The sequence below is a fragment of the Panthera pardus genome, unplaced genomic scaffold (genome assembly GCF_024362965.1).
Source record: "Panthera pardus isolate Hobbes unplaced genomic scaffold, ASM2436296v1 HiC_scaffold_10, whole genome shotgun sequence".
Classification (NCBI taxonomy): domain Eukaryota; kingdom Metazoa; phylum Chordata; class Mammalia; order Carnivora; family Felidae; genus Panthera; species Panthera pardus.
In genome coordinates, this window is record NW_026526655.1 from 69,597,150 (window position 1) to 69,617,331 (window position 20,182).

General features: G+C 35.9%; 1 protein-coding gene across 6 annotated transcripts in view; it reads left to right on the plus strand.

Moving 5' to 3' along the window:
- KCNH7 (potassium voltage-gated channel subfamily H member 7) overlaps nt 1–20,182 on the plus strand; it is a 478,227-nt gene that overhangs the window by 333,978 nt on the left and 124,067 nt on the right. For 3 of the 6 annotated variants that reach the window (XM_019457808.2, XM_019457841.2, XM_019457812.2), the window contains exons 4-6: nt 10,158–10,586; nt 15,343–15,363; nt 15,789–15,812. In XM_019457808.2, the coding sequence (XP_019313353.1) occupies nt 10,158–10,586; nt 15,343–15,363; nt 15,789–15,812 (474 nt within the window). The remainder of the gene's footprint in view (nt 1–10,157; nt 10,587–15,342; nt 15,364–15,788; nt 15,813–20,182) is intronic. The other 3 variants (XM_019457828.2, XM_019457820.2, XM_019457836.2) reach the window with 3 other exon arrangements.

A 20,182-nucleotide genomic window follows, 5' to 3' on the forward strand; every position in this document is an offset into this window, starting at 1 on the left:
CAAAAATAAACTCACTTCCCACACCTCAGAGCAAGGGGAAGGGTACAGGCAGGAACTCCTTTAACAAGCCCACTCTCAACAAAAATGTCCCAATAATGTTAACTGAGGCTTAGATTCCACTTGCAACCCATTCTCTCTTCCATTCCTTCAAAACCTCACCAATCCCACCCGCCGCTCCCAATATTTTCACTGGCTCTTTCCCTTTGGCTCGCACTCATGCTGCTGAAAATAGCCTGTACTTCAACAGACACATTGATTATATCTCATAATATTTTCTCAAACTTTTAATTAGTTAAGTTTGTTGCCAACATTTAAAAATTGGAATATGACATCTAAAATGAAGATCTCTGGCTTATTTTGGAAAAACACAAGTATCTGACTATGTGTTTGCAATAGGCTGAAACAGAATACTGGCCACACCTTTTGATGGGACCTGCATTCTCCAGTTTGCGATAGTCCTCAGCTGTCTTTATTGTTTGTTTCTATCTGGCTTTCTTCATTTATGTTGTCTCTTCCAAGCTTTCAGACTTCCCATACTTCCTCATTTGCTTCTCTTATTTCCTTCATTTCTCAGCTCACTATAATTGAACTCTCTATGTTGTGCTCTCTATGTTACCCTCTAGGTTGAATGTGCCTTATTAAATCTGATTCTCTTCTCTCTGTTGTTTTATGTTCCATGACACCATACTCCTTTGTTTCTTTCGATCTCTGTGGCAGCCAATTTCATACCATTTTCTTATTCATCTTACTCTACTCGTAAATGCTGTTTGTTTATCTCCCAATAGCTACTCTTAGTATTCTTCTCCTTAGTCATCTTCTCTATATACCCTGGATGGGCAAACTTATCCATGACCTACAGGGTAAAGACTCCCTCACAAATCAGTATTTCCAGCCCATACCTTTCTCTGGACTTTCCTTACCACTTAGAACGTCATGTATCCAACTGTCCACTGGGCATCTCCTTTGGAAGACTTTTAAATTTCTATAGATTTAGCATTTCAAGTTAAGACTTATCTTTCTATCTCCAGTTACCATCCATCCGTTCCATCAAAAACTCTCGCTCTTCATACATCCCAAACAGTGTCATCCAAGCCACCACAGCTGGAAACATGGGGATTATGCTAATCTTTAATCATCTCTTCTCCCAACGAAAGTGATCAAATTTGGTCAAGTGCACCTTGTGGCTATCTCTTGTACAGCCCACTGTAATTGCCTAGTAGGCCCACAACACATCTTTCTTGGGCTGATGCAGGGTCTCATAACTGGTATCCTTGCTTTCAGCCTCTTTTCTTCAGGATCACATGTCACACTATTTTACATCAAATTATAATACCCATCTTTTTATATCCTTTAAATGGTTCTTTGTTACTAACAATATAAAACTCCAAAGTCCTGTGTATTATACAAAACACCTGTGGTTTGATCTGTGATACCTCTTTAGCTTTATGTCCTATCCCTTCACCCCATCACATCCCATATTTCAGTGGTGGTTCCTTGAAACATGCTTTATACCACCTTGTTTGTACAACATGGTAGCCCCTCTATTTGAATGCCTTCATCCCTCTAGGGTGCTTGCTCCAAAGAACTCTTCATCTGTCCAGGGTTCCGAACTCACCCAGAAAAATGTACCTGTTCCTGCCTCTGTGACATCATGCCTGACTTTACTACAACATTGGTCATATTCATTTGCCTACTAGACAAGTAGCATAAAGGACTGAAAAAAGCCATGAATAAAAATAGAGAGAAGGGTAAGGTCTGTAGAAAACTGGAAAACACCTTCCTTATTTAAAGTGGCCAAGAACCCTTCACCTCTAGTACATAGCAGGGATGTTATTTTCCTTTCCATGCATCCCTAACCTCTTGCAAATAGTAAGTATCGAATACATATTTGTAAAATTTAAAAAAATGAATAAGTTATTTTTATTGAATAATTTAAGGTTTTTTTTTTTTTTAATTTTCCTACTGAATGGGCATTAATCAATGATTCCCCAAGGGTAAGTCCATCAGCATCACCCTGCAACATGTTTGAAATGCAAATTCTTGGGCCTTACATCAGAACAACTGATTCAGAGACAGAAATTTCGCAGTTTATGTTTTAACAAACCCTTCAGGTCATTCTGATACCTGCTAAAATCTGAAAACTACTGGGTTATGTTAATTAATGTTTACATAAAACTATAAAGATAAATTTTAAGTGAAACTAAATGTAAAAGTATAATAAAGTTAAGTTTTTATAGTCTCTTATTCTTACAGTTCTTTTCAAAAGTGAACTTTTTAATCTAATTTAATCTTATTAAGGTATGACAAAGGAGATTCCATTATCTTTGAAATGATTAAAATCATACTGTCTGAACCAAAGGAGAATTTCTACTTTTGTGCTTATTAAAAGAAAAGTTTGAATTACTCTAAAAGCTTTGACAACAGCTTAGTCTATACACACAAAATGCAGCTGGTAATTTAAGCAATTATCTAACTAATTTAAACCACTAAAAATGTATTCGCATGCTTTGGACTCAATATTCTGAATAATTGACACATAAAATATATATTTGCCTGAATAGCTACATTACTCCCTCAAATTTGCATATCAGTTTTCAGACCTCAAGTTAAAGAACAAAGAAATTTTCTATATACTGGTTTCTAAAAGGGTATTCGCAGTGTTTTTACTATTCTCCATTGGAGCTGAAAGTTATTCTTTAATTCAAAGATGAAGAGCTGTAGTAGTAATACAGAGTTTCCCCCTCAGTGAGCATTACTATGGAAACAATCTATTATTCAGATGAATTTAATTAAAGGTTTTACAACGTAACTAATATTTACTATTATCATGGGTTTGCAAGTTTCCTCTTTTCAAAGATTAAATTTGATATAAAAAAGGAACTATGACATGGTTGCTAAAAGAAGTCCAGGAAAATTTCCGTCACGGGTTGCAATCAACTTTATATTACATTTCCCCTCTAGGATTTGGGCAAAAGACGTATTTCTGAGATCAGGAAAATTGCTGGTAGTTGAAAAAAATTATGTTTTATCTCTTTATTAATAATGAATGCTAATGACCGTCTAAATCGACATATCCATGCCAGAAACTCCTCGTGTGCATATCATTTGGAAAATTTTGTTACCTAGCAACATCCAAATCAGGGACAGTTTCTGGTCATACTGCCTTTGGGTAGCTGGTGTCTGTACCATTTGTGTTTGGAATACTCCATCAAGAGAGTCCCTGTCAATGTGATGACTATATGGTCATCCCAGGTCAATTTAGGTTAAGTGTCATTACATTCACATAGTTTGAATGGCTTCTCTAATGGCATTTGGAAAAGGAAGAAATCTATTGGAGAGAAATAAAATAACAGTATTAATAAGACACACATTGATTTATTAAGTATTTATCACATAGAAACCTTACTAGGTACATATACTACCGATGTGTTTGCTTTCATTTCCAATCCCTTTTCACTGAGATATTTTAACCTTGGGTGGCTAAAAGCAGTCCACCACCTTGTCCTGTTTTCTGCCTTATATCCCTTATCCCAAACCTGTCTTTTCTGCCTCTTGGCTTTCATGATGACCTGGCTAGGTTGGAAGCAGTGTGTCTCAGACATCATCAGCATTTGTGACCCTGTTCCAGAAGTTCTTGCTGCTGCTGCAGCTCCCGTAATGGCTCTCGCTGCTACTGCGGCACTAACTTCCCCCACCTCCACACATGTGCGCCATGCGGTACTGGGTCAGGACTTGCCTTGCTTCAAGATTCCAATTTGGTCTCACACTTACTGCCTCATTGTACGTTGCTGCTTTTTCTTGGTATCTGTCACCCTAGGAGTTAGTTTTTCAAGGCATTACTGACCATCTCTGTCCCCTTAAAGGGTCCTACATTTAGCTTTGGCTTTACTAGATCCATGGGCCCCCTGGTGATCTTTTGTTGTCACTAGTATCAGGATTTCATTGGCTGCACTGCCCCATTTGTCACCCGCTAATCAGGTCAGCGCTGAGTTCATACTGAGTGATCCTTTTTCCCAGTCTAACTGCCACCTACTGCCTTCTTTGACAATATTATGCGTTATTCTAGCAGCCTATGGGCAACATCATATATTCATTACACACTTGGGAGTAGGAAAGATTCATCTCCTTGCAGGGTGCCTCGATGGAAATTTCTGCCTAAAAAGACAAGGCAGATAAGTCAATTATCTTGCCTGTTTCTCCCATCAGATTCAGTCTGTTGCTCTCTCTGACTCAGAGATTAAAGTCATGTCTCTCTGCACATCTGGAGCTATTTAGCTGGAGAAAAATCTCACGGTGATTTTAAGGCTTCCAATTTAAGTGTCAGGTTGTGAATACAGTGATTTTAGAGAGGTACATCAACAGTACTTCACAAATCCTTATGGTGTGATAATAGCTGATAGTAGGCTTAATTCAGATTATAGTTTTTTTCAGACCAAAATATGGCTATCGTTCTTGCTCGCGCTGTGGGCACGGTGCTACTCAGCCAGACACCTTCCTCAGGCCTAGGACAGCCTCGCAGCTGGGAATATTGGCTGCTGAGTGTGCACAGCTCTGCTCCTCACTGACAACTGTGGTCCAAGGCAGGGAAGTGCCTTACGCAGGTTATGGACCTTCTCATGGGGTAGCTGTAGCAGGTGACTGGCTGATGCTGGGAGACAAAGACCAATACCCTGACTTGAATGTGGCATCACTCTGCAGGGCTGTTCTAGATCCTGAGCCCCCTGGAGGGCTGGCTGAAGCTTCCTTTGCATTTGCATGAGAGTTTAACCCAATCCTGTCTTAATCCCTTTTCTCAGGCATATCTCCTGAGAACACTCCTCATAAAGACCTTTGGTACAAGACACGTCTCAGGGATCCAGCCTCCCACTACCTGTACTCCTTTGTGAGAGGAAAACATCTCTGTTCATCGTCTTCACGACATCCCCCATTTCCCACCCCCACCAAGCATGTCCCTTCCTTACCCTACTATATTCTCTAGTTTCCATGGCTGCTTGAACTTAAGTTTCTCTCTACTTTTTAGTCCATAATTCAACTAAGCAGAACCAAGCCAGAGTAAGTTGTTTCTGATACTATAAGTATATTAAATATATTTAATACATATTTAAGATAGAGAGAATACATATTTAATATATATTCAAGAGGAGAGGGAACATGAAGCAGGTTCCATGCTCAGCACAGAGCCCAAGGTGGGGCTCAACCCCATGACCCTGGGATCAGGAGCAGAAATCAAGAGTCACCAGCTCAACTGACTGAGCCCCCCAGGCACCCCTGGTAAAATTATTAGGTAATCAAAGTTCTAAGAGTTTGCAGCAATGAAGAGAAGCTGAACCCAGGAAATGACTGGGAATTGGCAATTGTGAGGAAATTCAATGATTAGCAGTATGTGGAGGACTTTTTGGAAATATTTGCTTTTCTGCGAGAAATGTTATTTCTAATATTCCCAGATTAATTCCTAAATTAGAAAAACTGTTTCCTTCCAAATGCTAGTAGATAAGAAACAACTCCCAGGATAAGAGAGAAGGAAAGAGAAAGAGCAGTTCAGGTTAACGAGGTCTTCTTCATTTGGAAAAGTTTAGTACAACTATTTTCTAAAGTCCCATTACCCATTACCACAGGAGATAGGGCAGAAATGTAGCTGTGATCATTATAAATTTGTGGGAACTATGAATAGCATAAATATATAAACAAAGAAACTCAGAACGAAAAGGAATATTAAGAGTCAACTAATCCCAGGCAATCCTAGGGGAGGTTAGAAGAAGGGTTTTGGTTGAGGGAAGGGAACTTTGTTATTCATTTTCAGAGGTCATAAATAAAATTGTGTGTATGCATTTATCTACATTTATTTAGAGGAGAATTATGGTTCTCATTAAATACTCAGGTGGATATTTATGGCCCAAGAAACCACCAAATCTTGGGTAAAACTGAAATTAAATAAAATAAGTTGCTGTTTTATTCTGACTTTACCCTGATTTCCTGTTTGGCCTTGAGCCAAGTGTTTAACATCTTTGCATGTATCGATTGGAGTCATAATTCCAGCCTTTTTTAAAGAGAAAGATAATTGATTAACTGTGTACCTACTTGGGTGAGAAGTTAAAAGCTCTCAGTTAAATATGACACAGGATACATGAAGATGAAGCTTCCAAAATTACATTTAACAGCTTCATAAAAGTGACATGTTCTGAGAAAGACCTTGTAGCAGTCATTCATTCATGCATGTTAGATACTTCTTAGATGAAAATGGTATATTTAAACGAAATCAGGTTTGTGTAAGCAGTTTATTAAAACTTATAATTACTGGGAGAATGTGTAAAAAATGTGTAAAAACTCCTAATCTGTCATTCTTATTTCAGATTTATAAAACATTTAATAGATGAAAGGCCAAATAGTACTATTTTAGTTGTCCAGTTAGAAAGCAGATATGGTAAAATATGGAGACTTAACTTATAAGGGTATTTTTCAGTGTTAAGAACCATGACAGGATTATACTCATCCATGCTTTATATTTCATGCCTAAAAGTGCTAGCATTGAGCAAAATTCTCAATGTGTATTCTTTCCGGATGAGCTGCGGTTAGACAACTAAATCTGTAATGCAATATAACATGGTCATATTAACCTAGTGATGCAGAAAAGACCATCTGTACCACCTTGGATATGACTAAACTGTAGGAGCAAGCTAAATGCCTTGTGTGGCCATTAATTTAAGAAACACAGTGAATGGTTTTTAAAGGAGGAGGGTAATGTAACTGATGAAAAATGAATAAAAGTATGCATTGACCTTCAGTGCATTGTAATAAGCTTGCAGAATTGATTTGTAAACTGCTTTATAAGTCAATTCCATGGGCATTAAAAACTAATCAAGTGACTTCGATGCAGTTCACTGATTTTTAACTTGGCAATTTACTTGAGCATATAAGAGTTGTTGGTAAAATTATGTAGGAATGCTTGCAAAACAGTTACTCTGGTACACTGTTATTTAATCTTATTTGCATAGATTGATTACTCTCACCTACAATTTATTAATCCAGAACTTAAAGTGGACCATATTTGGATTTTGTCTGTGCATTGTGTCATGTTTTTTTGTTTTTTGTTTTTTTTACCAGAAAGATAAATTATATTACAGTTGTATTTAACACTATTAACTGCTAGCCCACAAATGAAAGCTTACAGTAATAAAGTAGCCTACTTGGGGCGCCTGGGTGGCTCAGTCGGTTAAGCATCCGACTTCGGCTCAGGTCATGATCTCATAGTTCTTGAGTTCGAGCTCTGTGTCGGGCTCTGTGCTGACAGCTCGGAGCCTGGAGCCTGCTTCGGATTCTGTGTCTTCCTCTCTCTCTGACCCTCCCCAACTAATGCTCTATCTCTCTCAACAATAAATAAACATTAAAAAAAATAATAAAGTAGCCAACTTAATTCTAAAATCTTCTGTAATTGTTTACATAAAATGAAGAATTTGAAAACACTTCTGTCTTATGTTCTAAAACCAGAATGGTAGCAATTAGTAACCTCTGAAAAAGGTAAAATTAAGAAGTAGAGTTGGAATCGGGTATAAAGGGCAGGGTATAGAGTTCATCATTTCCATGAGCTATTGAGTTCCACTTAATCAATCATTTTTGGTAAACATGGGTCAATACAATTCCAGAAGGCTAAGATTATCCAATTAAGTTGGCCAGAGTAATTAAGTATCTTAGTTTTCCACATTCAGAATTGAAGCACATTGTCAGTTTAGGATCTGTTTATAAATGATAGAAATTCATTTACCATGCTCAGGCATTCTGTCAGAGGTAGGATTTGGTAAGCAAAATAGACAGGGTCCCTGCCCTCATGAGGCCTACAGTCCACTGGAAAAGAGAAATGTTAATCAGAGAAGAAGGGCTAGAATTGGACAGATGGATCATGAGATTGGATTTGCTATGGAATTTTGAGGTGTCTTTTTAAGACTTCTAAGTGAAGATGTCAATGAGGCCAATCGATATGCAGGTTTGGAACTAAGAGAAAAGGTCTGGCCTGGAGATGTAGTTATGAATCATTGGATTAAATAAATATGGAATGGAAACTATGTGTATAGGTAAGACATTTACTGGAAGAGTAATTAAGAGTAATTATTTAAATAAAATACAGAAAAATCCATGAGTTTTGGAAGTGTTCTTCCATGTTTTAAAACCATCCTATGACTGAGGGAAAGTTCATAATAAATGTATTAAAAATAATGGTGCCCATGACACCTAAAGAATATAAGGTAGATAATATCGTAGCCCAAAGACTCCAAATGATTGACTAGAAGAGCAATGTGTAACTGTCAAGCCATCAGGCGATTTGAACATAGACCACTGCACTAGCAATGGAGATTAGAAACTCTGCGTTTTCTCATAGACAATACTTAGACAAGCTTTGAATTACACAATATTGTTTGGAGGCTATGTCTTATCTCTTCATTCTTTAGAAGTAAAAGTTTTACCTCATCAGTTTTTTAAAAGTTTATAAGGAATGCATGGATGCTTGATGTAACAAACAATAAAAATATATACAGAAGAATTCAATACATTACCTTCTGCTTCCAAACCCACTTAGCCAGTCAACATTACGGGTCTGATGTGTGTTCTTCCACATCTTTCTCTATTGCTATACTACTTCTACAGACAAATAAAGTCTTTTATTATTTTTAATGAAATGTCACAAACATTAAACTGAAACTCTTTTTCACTTAACACTTTTATTTTAATAAACTTCTAATTCTAATAAAAATATATGTATATATATACATATATATATATATACATATATATATATGTATATATATACATATATATATATGTATATATATACATATATATATATACATATATATATATGTATATATATACATATGTATATATATGGTTTTTAAAGAGCATTATAAGATTCCAAAGTATAAAAAGGTCATAATTTATTAATCATTCTCCTTCTAATGGATATCCAGGCTGTGTCTTATTTCTGTGCCTTTGTACTATCCTATTATTGGGATTCCTGAGTCAAATGAAAAGTATGTTTTCATTTTAATAGATACTGCACAATGATTTTTGAAATAATTTGTAGCAATTTGCAATCCCACCATCAAAGTGCCAGAATGCTCACCAGCATTTTTTGCCATCACTACATGTTATCTGTTTGTTTGTTTTTTCCAATTAACTGCTAAATTAAAGAGTGGAAAATGACATGTTTTTGTTTTGATTTGCATTCTTACTGCCAGTGAGTTTATGCATTTATTAGCTAATATTTTAATTTTAAAACTCACCTTTGAATGTTTATACTTGGTTGTCCTTTTAAGCCTCATCCACTGAGATAAGGATAACATTTCATGCCATATTCTCGTATTTTGGAAAAACAAAAAAAATATATATCAGGAAAGAGAAATTCTTATCTTTACATCTCTATCTGAAACGTAAAGCCTTTAAAGATTTTCCAATGGAATGAGGAATGTTTTCATAAACAGCTGACCCTGTTTTTCTAATCCACACATGAGTCACAGTATTGTCTAATACAAGCCTTCTAGATATGTCAGGCCAACTTCTTATCCCCACCTCATTCCCTCCCTTCTTCCAGTACAATCACCCCCTATCCTCCACTCCACACATATGCACTATAATATTTCCAGTACCCTCCCTTTTGCCTATGGTGTCCCATCCCTTCTTTTCCTTTCCAAACTGTATTCTACCCTTCAAATTCCCGTAAAATTCCCCCAAATCCCTTAAAAATGGATGTATAGTGTTTTTAACAATATGTTATATGCAATAATGTGTAACATGTCTTTAATTTATTGAAACAAAAAAAGTCATGTCATCCAAGTAATGCTTCCATGTCAGTGGAGTGTATCTGTTTAACCATCAGAAACATGACAACGTTCTTTTATTATTTTCTTACTGCTTTTATGGTAATTAGTCTCAGAAATTTTCGACAATATCTCTCATTCCAACTGTGAATGACTTAATTCAGTATTGATTAATAAATCTTATTACATGGTATTAAGTATGAGTCAACGATGTTCATTTGTTTGTTTTTCTTAAGGGATATGTCTTGTACATATATAGTATATATATGTATATATGGATGTGTATATGGATTGTATATATCTATATATTTGTCTTATAATGTGTTTCTTTTTTCCTGTCTCCACTTGTAGGGAAACTTTTTGGGTTCAAATTCCCTGGTCTGAGAGTTCTCACTTACAGAAAGCAGTCCTTACCACAAGAAGACCCGGATGTGGTAGTAATTGACTCATCTAAACACAGCGATGATTCAGTAGCCATGAAGCACTTCAAGTCTCCTACAAAAGAGAGCTGCAGCCCTTCTGAAGCAGATGATACAAAAGCCTTGATACAGCCCAGCAAATGTTCCCCTTTGGTGAATATATCGGGACCTCTTGACCATTCCTCTCCCAAAAGGCAATGGGACCGACTGTACCCTGACATGCTGCAGTCAAGTTCCCAGCTGACTCATTCCAGATCGAAGGAAAGCATTTGTAGTATACGGAGGGCTTCTTCGGTTCATGATATAGAAGGATTCAGTGTCCACCCCAAGAACATATTTAGAGACCGACATGCCAGTGAAGGTATGTTTTTTTTTAAATATGGAAACATATATTAATGGGTAATGAAAGGTAATTTCCATAGTTTTTAATTTTGACATTAATGCCTATGCCTTGGGGGAAGAAATATGAGTAAATTACAGCAATTACAAATTATGAATTTTATATCTGGAAGTGTTACTGATTTTCCTCTTTGAACCCTAGTGAATAATTTGGTTTCTTCTGGCTTCTTTTCTGTGTTTCTGAAATGGTATGATAACCATTATCTGCCGACTTTATGGAGTGTTAATTAATACTTAATATAAGATGTGCTTAGGTGATGACACTATCATCTCAAGCATAATTAATTTTGCTGCATTTAGTAAATAGTCAAGCTCTGAGCAGGAGTGATGTGCCTTCACAGGACTCTTTTATTAACCAAATCTTTCCAAAGAAAGAGGTGTGTAAAATGTGGTGTAGCGACCAATCAGAAAGCTATAAACTGATTGGGTAGGGATGGGGTAGGAAGGAAGAAGGGGAAAGGTTTAGAGAGAAAAAGTAATCCCTGAAAGTATTGGAAGACCAAACTTGAAAACCAAAGTCAGAACAAGTTAGAATTCGTTTCTTTTTCCCTGGCCTCTTTGTGTTCACATTCTTACATTAGCCGGTAGTGAAAGCAGCAATGCTCAAAAGACCATGACAGGGGCACGTGGGTGACTCAGTCAGTTGAGCTTAGGACTTTGGCTCAGGTCATGATCTCACTGTTTGTGAGTTCGAGCCCCACATCGGGCTCACTGCTGTCAGCCTGTCAGCTTAGAGCCTGCTTCGGATCCTCTGCCCCTCTTTCTCTACCTCTCCCCCACTTGCGCTTTCTCCCCCCAAAAAGATAAATAAATATATTTTTTTAAAAAGACAGCGACAAAAAAAATCATCATTAACATGATGATGGCCAACTTTTACTGAGTATTTTCTATGTGTTGAGGCATTGAAAATGTTTGACACACATGAAGTGATTTAATTCTTACAACAACTCTGTGAGTTAGGAATTATTGCTAAGCCCCATTTAAAGATGAGGTAACTGGGGCTTAGATATGCTAAATATATGACTCCTCCAAGGTTAAAGAGTTCCGGAGCCGGCTTGCATACCCAGGACCACCTTTCTCCAGAGCCCACAGTCCACCACTCAGTGTTTTCCTGTGGTAGTGTTTTCCTGTGTTGAGTCTGCGGACTCAACGAGCTTTCCCCGAGGCTCGGAGATTCAGAGTACCTGTTGAATGGATATATCAGTCCCACTTTTCTAAATCCCGCAGTTCAGGTTCCTGAGCGGCCCATTGTTCTGTGGTATCCATGTCTGTGCGTTCCCATCATCACTGCTGCTTTTGTGAGTTTTCTTCTTAAAACATGCATCTGATCACTGGGCTCTTAATGTAGGGTACTAGGCACTTTGCCAGCTGGCCACAGTTCTTTTTCAAGCCTTCCTTCCAGCTTCTGCAGGACTCCTTCCCCTACTATGTATAAACCTGCACAAAGGTAATTGCTTTTTCCCAAACATGCATCACACATTGTTTTGCTTCATTAGTTTGTTCTGCCAGGAATATCTGTTCTCTACTTTGTTCCTCCTCATCCTGCCACTCACAGTCCTCAGGGCCCATTTCCCCTTCCCAAACCAAAAGAACTCAATGATTTTACACCCTAATGTGCAAAGCAGCATTTGCACATTATGATAGCATTTATTACATTCTACCTTTATTTCGCATTAGAAGTCTGTCATTTCTGCGGGATACACAAAGCCGTAAGTATGCTTCTGTGAGCTCCCCCATCACAGAAGCTGGGGCATAGTGTGCTTGGCACCCTTAGTATCCAACACAATCGCCTGTCTCATGGCAAGAACTCAATAAGTGTTGGTACCACACTGAGAGGACCATGCTCCCGAACTATGTTTCAAAACCACGCACAACAGAAAATGATTATATTCCATAATACTTGAATCATGTGGGGGTCTTTATTTAAAGGCCACAGTGAAGATGAGAAGGCAGAAGAGAATTCAGAAGGCAGAATTTCCAGGAAGAATTCAAAAAGAGATAAATCAGTATCACAAAAACAGAAGGGTTTTCCACAGATAGGTTTGAGAAACTATATATGGGACAAAAGCCAGTAGCACATCCCTTTTAATCTGTAGTCTAAAGAAGGTCAAAAGGAAAATAAAATCAAGGACAATTTCCAAGCTGAATAGTCATCTAAGTCCCCATACCATGGAGTGATTGCATGCTCAATATCTCCTGACTGAATGAAATTGCTGAAATTTGATCTATGAGCAATGAATCATATAGCCGAAATTTAATAAATCCAATAGGGTGATTCAAATGACTAACATACATTTTGCTTAGTTCGTCCCGTTAGTGTAAGCATCTTTAGAAATCATCCTGGCTTTTCAGAAATTGGCCTTATTGCCTAGAACCTGAGTTACAGTCTTAATACCATTCTTCCATATTAGATGGCACATGATCAGTGCGTGGTATAGACTTCGCCTATGATTTGACAGTGGTGCTGAGGAGGTTAGATCAGATTTCATGATTTCACCTTATTTGCTTCCATTTTATGTAGTCTTCATTTCGAACATAGTTGCTGATACAATTATGGGAAAGGATGATTTCACATTTCTGGATTTCTCAATTCAGGTTCTATACATGGACACTCAGTAGTGGGGACATCCTGCATTTTCTTCCCACACCAAAGCTATGTTAGTTTCCAGAAAAGTATCACTTGCTTACAGATGCTACAGTTGTCTGGTTATCGGTGAATAAATTCAGAGGGTATTTTATAGTTCAGCTTTAGAACAGTTTTTTTAGCCACAAAATCACTGATTAGCCTAGAAGAAACCATACTTCCTATGGCTACATAATTTGATATATTTTAGAAACTGAGCTGCTGACAAAAGAAGATGGAAAACTTTAAAAGTTTTTATTTTTTCTTTGGGTGTAGTTGATGCACAATGCTACATGATGATGAAAATTCTTTTAAACTGATTTTAATTTTATGAATTCATGTGACTGGTTAACAGGTTAAGTCCCACATGCACCAGATTCTGAATTCAGATTATTGCTTCTTCATTCAAGAAGAGAAATTTCCTTCTTTATAGGCTATCTTTATAGAACTTTAAATAATTTGCAAACATAATAGTGCATAATGTTTTACATTATCCTTTTATTTAATCTATATTACCAAGTACCTTAGAATTCTACTTCTCAAACCATTTATGGTGAAGGACCAGGATTTTTTCTAATTCATCACAGACCAATACATTTGTATATATAAGAAAAATGCACTATTAGAAAAATGAAATTTTCAAAAAAAATACATAGAAAATATAAGCCCTAACTGTTTTATTATTAGATTGACCCGACATAGAATTTCTCTGACAAGTTGCTAGAAGATTCTAGATGCTTACTCTAATTTCTGCAGTTATATTGTCACGGACAAATAACAAGGTCTCAGCTAGCACCAATGCACAGACTGCATGCTCTGTCTTAGAATGTCAAAGCAGCATTAACCATATAATATAACTTCTAGTCAGTTTTTTGGGAATTTGCAAATCTTTGTAATTTCGAGGTTTGTTATAATTTTTAACTACTTATAAGTAGTTGTTACTTTACTAACGATTTGGGGGCCCAGCTTCTGATGGAGTTAGTTAATTCTATGTAATCAAGGTCTCTTCACTACCCATATTTGCTTTTTTATGGTCCCTCAAAGAAGGCAGAGTTGTCATGTAAGGTCACAGTTTTGCATATCTCTATGTGAGCCAGTGTCTACACTAGCAGTTCAATATACCGCATTATGGAAATTGCTTCACTTGTAGACTTTGAAACAATTATGATGTATCCCAAGATTTTAAATATGCACAGCATTACTGTACATGTCAACAAATGTTGAACAGATTTTTCAAATCTTGGATATATTTGTATGGTTTTGACATGACTTCATTTCTTTTAAGCTTGTTTGTTTCAAAACTAGTAATGCAGATTTTGTTACTAGCAAATATGCATCGAAGGGTCAGGTTGCTAATCTCAAAATAAATCTGAAAACACTTTGTTCTGAGATTTGAAAACAGCCCATCTTAATATAAATGAAGTTCTTAAATATTTTAGGTATTATACTGAGTGCATTGTGACAACATAGACTTACAAATCTCACATTACTTTTAAAAGTCAAATCTTTCACTGATTTCTTACAATTATTTTTGCCTAAGAATGATTCTTTGAGCACTATTTGGTGTTTTCAAAATATGCATCGAAGAACATTTGTGGGAGTGGCAGTTAATAGAATTCTGATTAGTGACACAAGTTGGTTTATTAAGGTAAGCTGTTGTCTTAATTTTCTAGGTTAAACCATATGAAAAAACAATTACTTAGCATACCGAATGTTGTGCAGTCTTTCTTGTAAATGACGGTTGAAGGGACACTAAAATTGGCTTCTGACAAGACTGAAAGTTTTTATCACAACTGCAGACAGCTGGAGATGCCTTCTCCAAAGTGTCGTAATTATAAAAGATATCCATCTTGGAATCCAGTTAAAATAAATGAGATAAATGATTCACATACTTGAACGTGCATGCTTATGATGGCAGATATTATTTTTGGTTTGTGCATTTTACTTGGTTGAATAATACAAAATGCTAATTTCAAAGATACAATTTTCAATCATCACATCCTGTTTACTCTGATTGTAATTCAGTGTATATAACATAATTTTAGTCTTCTTTTTATATTTCTTTCTTTTTTTTACCCTTATGTGCTCAAAACAGACAATGGTCGCAATGTCAAAGGTAATGTACGAACTCAAATTTCATCATCTGATGCTCAAAGAGCCCCTTTACTTGGCATGTTCACTTGCCTGCTGTATGCCCTGTTCAATGCAACATCATGCTGCCCTTAGCTGGTCCAGGTGCCTGGTGGAGATATCGTGGCTTGATTTTGTTGGAGACATTGTTACTTTCTCAGCTGTGGCACCAAAATCATTCTGAACTCCTTTTTCTTGCAAGTATAAGCCTAGGTTGACAATGAACACTTCCTAAATATTTAAACCATTTGGAAAGAAACAAATATTAAGCTAAATACATTCCAGTATGAAAGAGGCACATCAGCCTGTTTCAGCCCCAAAAAGGTTTTGAGTGCAAGATTAAATAAAGTAATCAAAGTGCTACATGACAGTATCTCTTCACTTGTTCCTCTTTTGTTTCCTTAAAACTAGTTTCACGTTCCTGGATGGCAGGGGGTATGGTTTTAAGCTTACTGTAGTAGTAAACTGTACATGCATGATGGTCATTTTCTATTTTTCTATATTACATTTCAGTCATTTTTAATTGTGTCCTATATTAGTCTGAAATCACTGGCATGACCTATAGGTACTGTAGGTTAAAGTTTAAGTGGGCAGTACCTCTGGAAAAGTCTGGATTTGACTAAAAATTTGAAATTCACCTCTGTTTTTTCTACTATATCATAGTAGGTACGAGGAATCACAAAATATAGTAATCATATTATTCTCATCAAATTGAAAACATTTGGACTTAGTCTTTTAACATAGGCCATGCATGCCGCTGTGAGTGTGCATATGGTGACAATGACTCATTTGGTGCATGTATGTTGCATGGACACGTCTCCACCGGTAACCATCATTATTTAAAATTCACTGTTTTGGCCTCTTCTGTATGTCACTGCTACTCTGATCACTATGAAGTTCTGTATATTGATTTCTCAATTGCTTCCCTAATTAAGTCAGAGCTGGTGATGCTTATGAATTAATAGCACTAGACACTAAAGCTGTTTTCTGGTCATCAATCCAGGGTGATTTGAAAATAAGGGAAATTGTGGCAGCTTCTCCCATCCCAATTTTCTTTTGCGAGCACTTCAAAAAGGGTCTATGCAGGTGACCTCCAATACCGGGATGGTATTTCATCCACATGATTATTCTATCCTTGGCCTGTCTACTGTGATTTCTAAAAGGGAACAAATTAGTGTCAGTTGTGATGGTGATTTGAGTATAATTCAGGATATAATGTCAAGAAACAGAATACAGACACCCCTTGCTAACTTGCTTGTATGAAATATGATTGGCTTTAGCATTTAATAATTAGCAATTAATTATTAGACACTAATTTTCCAATGATCTTTTGAATTCAGTGAAAAATGAATCTGATTTGTCTCAATAAATAGAAAATTGAGCTTGCTTATCTTAAAATTAGTAGTTCACACAGCTGTCATTCAAACCACATTTTTATTTTTCTCTCATAAATCCATTTAATCCCCAACCCTTTTTCCTTGACCCTCAATTTTTTAATAGCAGTAGTCTTTAAATAAAAATGAATCATCAAAGTCAGAATTTGGGATTAGGAAACTCTAAACCATTGTAGGAAGTTTTCCCATATTAATATTTATGAAGTCAAACTCCCAAATTAGATTTAAAAATGCGCAAATTTAATTTAAAAATTAATGTAAATGTACCCTCCAAAGTCTTCATTATTTGTTCAGACTCTGGTTTTGAAACTATCAAAAAATACTTAAGTATCTGGCTCTTTAAGATTTTCGCTGAAAAATTAACATGCTAAGTAGATATAGAATAATACATTAAGTGCGCTTTTAAAATTTTTTGGTTTTGTTTCTAAACCACATTTAAATAAAACTTAAAAAATAAAAGACAAATTTCTATACTTCTTTGTGTACAAATGCATAATTACAGTTCTTAAATATCAAAGTCACCCACAAATAATTTCTTGACCAAATAAAATAAATCATTTCGGCAGGCATTTGGAAGGACCTCAAGAGCATCTGGTTTATTCCCCTCAGACGAGGTGGTTGGCAAAATTTCTGACACAAATGGTAGAGGAATCTTTATCTTGGGGGGATCCCATTCTCTAACTTTCTTGGGAAATCTATTTTACTGCCTGTTACGCCAAGAGCTAACCTAAATCCTTCTTGCTGAAATGCAATTTTCTTCCCTCCTTTATCTATTCTGAGTGGCCAGAGATTCCAGCTGGTTACGTCTAATCTTGATATAATATCATACTATAAGAACAGCAATCGGTACTCAGTCTTTTCTTCTAAAACAGAATCATTTCCATTTAACCTTCTTACTTAGGATTAAATTTGTTTCCCTTTAATACATTTCCTTGAAATTTATGAATCTTTGAAATAAGACCTCAGAGATCTAAGTGTAACCCATTATCAAGGATTGGAAAAGTTAATTCAAATAAATTGCATTTGCTGCTTCTATGTGTGCATGTACGTTAAATGCTGTTAACAATCTCTTTAATGTTGTGAGAGGTGAACCTAATCCTGTCTCAATCACTCATCAACTGATCTTCACCTCAAATTTAGTGGTGGTTTCTCTGCCTACACTGCTCTCCAAGTCATCCATAAAAATTAACCCACCCCTACCCCACTTAGTAAATAGGTCCTTAATATAGCTTTACCCCTTTATTGCTTCCACCTGCTTATTATTCCAAGGAACTCTGCATCCCACTGACAATAGTGTGTTCAGTTTCCATCTTGTGTGTGAATCTGGCATATGAGTCAGAAACAAAACTATCTGCAAGACTGATCACCGCTTTCACCTCCCCAAGCCACAAAACCTGTCAGACTCACAAAGGAAATCAACTGATCTGATACAGCTTGTTTCTTATAAGCTACACTGGCCAAGTTTTTGTGATCTTCTAAGAATTTGCATACTAATTTTCAATGGTGATAGTTTTCTTCTGAAAATTATATATTACACACCCAAAGAAGTAATATGATTATGGACTACAAATAATATGATTACTTCTTATCTATCTAAGTTTTAAACTGGCTGCCAGTGTTCTTTTACAAAATCCAGTTACTAAACACTGCATTTGCTTTTTTTCTAACGTTAAGTCACTTCAGCAATTTACATTTTATTAAACTTTAGCCAAATAAACTCAGTGCCCTAAGAAATATTGTGTAAAGACCTGATGATGTGATAACCTTACGTTTTTTTTTCTCTCCTTTTCTTGTGTCCCATTTTATCCTCAAGAGCAATGATCTTTAAAAAAGAAAACAGCATTTTTTAAAAATTATCAGATGTCCTTGGCTATATTTCCAGCACTTCTAAAAGAGAATATATTCTCTTTTAGCATCTTGTAACTCATGATAAATTCAAATAACCTTATCATAAAAATTTTAAACATCTTTAATCTAAAATTCTTCCCAGTTGTTGCTTTAGCCTCTGGCTTGATCTCTAAATTCAGGTTATTTCTTTGTAGCTGGAACATGGCCTACTTTATATTTAATCAGACAGTTGTAATATATTAGAGCTTTAACCAGATGTTGGTTTAGTCTACTTGGTCACCTGTTTTTCGTCTCCTTCTAGAATACAGAAACGTTTAAATGAATGGTCATCCCTTTTGCAAATGTTTCTCTAAAGAACATCAATTCCTCCTTATGCACCTTTGAGTTTTACATTCCTTTCTATTGAAGCTATTATTTCCCCTTATTTCTGCCCATTTATTTTATTTAAATTCATTTACTTTGTTTTTCAGGTTATCCTCCTTTCTTTCATTAGAATCCTAAATCCCATCTGTTCATGATCACTCTCAGGGAGGCTGCCTTTCACCTTTAAATCCTCAACCAAGGCCTCTCTGAATATAGACCTAGGAGGTAGGAAACCCTGTGTTCTGATTTCTAGTCCTTGATGCTTATTCCCTTTTGGCCCCATATTCTATCTGCTTAGGTTGACGATTAGTGAAAACGAGAATACTGTGAATACTTACCATAATTAAAATCTTGGGAAATTTTTTCACTAGAATTTAGATAGGTTTTAGAGGAACCTAAGCTAATGCACATTGGCTTGCAAACTCAGACTTCTGCAAATAAATATCTGCTTCAAAATCAGTGGAAAAAGCATAATGATCTTTGTTTATGGGATGAAATAGATTGTAAATGTCTTATCTAAGTAGCATGCATGAAGTATTTTAAGTAACACTTTAGGTTCTGCTGAATTCTTTAAATATATAGATTTAAAAGAAAGCCTAGATTAAATCTCTATTATTAAGAAGTTACAAAAAAAAAAAAAAGCAGAATAGAATAACAGTTTGAAGGGTTATCCACCAGTAAATACGAGAAGCTAAAATATGGACTTAATGAAGTTATAATATTCTGAGAGCAAATCTGCATATGACATATATTGACCAGTGCTTTCTCAGCCCTGTCAGACCCAATGTCCCCTTGTTTTGCAACAATATTTTTTATACTCATTTTACTATCCTGTAACAGCATTTAGAAATAAGTTAACCTATTTCTAAAAGATCAACATGATTCTTTAACTGTAATGTAAAGGAGGAATACAAGGAAAGCAGTTTATAATAAAATGATACATTTCTCAATGTATTAATGCTCAAATATAACTAACTACACTAGAAGACATAATGCAATGAGCAGACATTTTTAGAAAATGGCTTTAAGAGCATTAAAGACATGAGAAAATCATCCAGATAAGTACTAGAGAAAATGATAGAGCAGGAATATGAGTGGATAACAAAATAAAAAGCAGTATTGGAATAAACAATAACAGACCAGAATTATTTATATATGAATTTTAGAAACAGGAAATAACAAAAATTGAATTATGAAAAA